This window comes from Colobus angolensis, unplaced genomic scaffold (genome assembly GCF_000951035.1).
Source record: "Colobus angolensis palliatus isolate OR3802 unplaced genomic scaffold, Cang.pa_1.0 Scaffold96, whole genome shotgun sequence".
Taxonomy (NCBI): domain Eukaryota; kingdom Metazoa; phylum Chordata; class Mammalia; order Primates; family Cercopithecidae; genus Colobus; species Colobus angolensis.
This window is the reverse complement of record NW_012123598.1, coordinates 146,908-148,207: the sequence shown is the minus strand read 5'-3', so window position 1 is coordinate 148,207 and position 1,300 is coordinate 146,908. Positions and strand designations below refer to the sequence as shown.

At 51.8% G+C, this 1,300-nt stretch overlaps 1 protein-coding gene across 1 annotated transcript in view; it reads right to left on the bottom strand.

Moving 5' to 3' along the window:
• Positions 1 to 98: 98 nt before the first annotated feature.
• Positions 99 to 1,300, bottom strand: part of ZNF550 (zinc finger protein 550) — a 13,585-nt gene continuing 12,383 nt past the window's right edge. Inside the window, exon 4 of the mRNA XM_011932381.1 lies at positions 99 to 1,108. Coding sequence (XP_011787771.1) covers positions 105 to 1,108 — 1,004 coding nt within the window. The 3' untranslated portion in view covers positions 99 to 104. The remainder of the gene's footprint in view (positions 1,109 to 1,300) is intronic.

The following is a 1,300-nucleotide window of genomic DNA, read 5'->3' as shown; positions in this document are numbered from 1 at the left end:
AACCCGGGAGGCGGAGCTTGCAGTGAGCTGAGATCTGGCCACTGCACTCCAGCCCGGGCAACAGAGCAAGACTCCGTCTCAAAAAAAAAAAAAATAGGGTTCGCTCATGTGTGGACTCTTTGGTGCTGCAGAAGGTGTGACCTGCGTTTGAAGGCCTTCCCACACTCGACACACTTGTAGGGCATCTCCCCAGTGTGGATGACAGAGTGCTGAATGAGGTATGTGCTCCGGTGAAAGGCCTTCCCACACTGGGTGCATTCATAGGGCTTCTCCCCAGTGTGAATCCGCTGGTGCTGGATGAGTTCTGAGCTGCATCTGAAGGCCTTTCCACACACCATGCAATCGTAGGGTTTCTCTCCGGTGTGGATGATGTAGTGCTGAATGAGGTGGGCCCTATTGCTAAAGGCTTTCTTACATTCTTTGCACTCAAAGGGCTTTTCTCCAGTGTGGGTCCTGTTATGGCGAATGAAAGTAGACCGGTGGGTGAAGGCCTTTCGACATTGACTGCACTCATAGGGTTTCTCCCCAGTGTGGACTGGATGGTGCTGCATGAGGTACGACCTGCGTTTGAAGGCCTTTCCACACTCAAGGCACTTGTATGGTTTCTCCCCGGTGTGGATGAGGTAGTGCCGAATGAGAGTTGAGCTCTGGCTAAAGGCTTTCCCACACGCGTTGCATTCATAGGGTTTCATGCCAGTGTGAACCCTCTGATGTCGAACAAGATACCACTTCCTGTTAAAACCTTTCCCACACTGCTTGCATTTGTAGGGGTTTGTCTCTGCATGAATCAAGGCGTCTTTCCCTGGTTGCTGTGAGTCACATTCATGGAGAACATCTGCTGATAACCACTCTTGTAATGCCCTGGAGTGCAGACCATCATCTGTCCCCAAACCTTCACCTTCAAGGCTCGCTGTCCCAGGATGGGTCTCCTTGTGGAGGTCTGTCTCTGGTGTCATTTCCAAAAGCCCTTCCTTATCCCTAGATCTCCCCAGCCTCGAGTCACTTGAGGTTGAAGATTCCAGAGTCAGGCTTCCCCGGAGAAAGGCCCGTTCAGATAAGACTGGCGGGTAAGTGGTTGGCTCTCTGGTATGAACTTGTGTTCTGTCACCTGAAGGGCATCAACAAACAAAGGAGGGGTCTTTTAGTGATTAAATATAGAAAAACACAAAATAAGCACTTCAAGGCCGGGCGCGGTGGCTCAAGCCTGTAATCTCAGCACTTTGGGAGGCCGAGACGGGCGGATCACGAGGTCAGGAGATCGAGACCATCCTGGCTAACACGGTGAAACCCCGTCTCTACT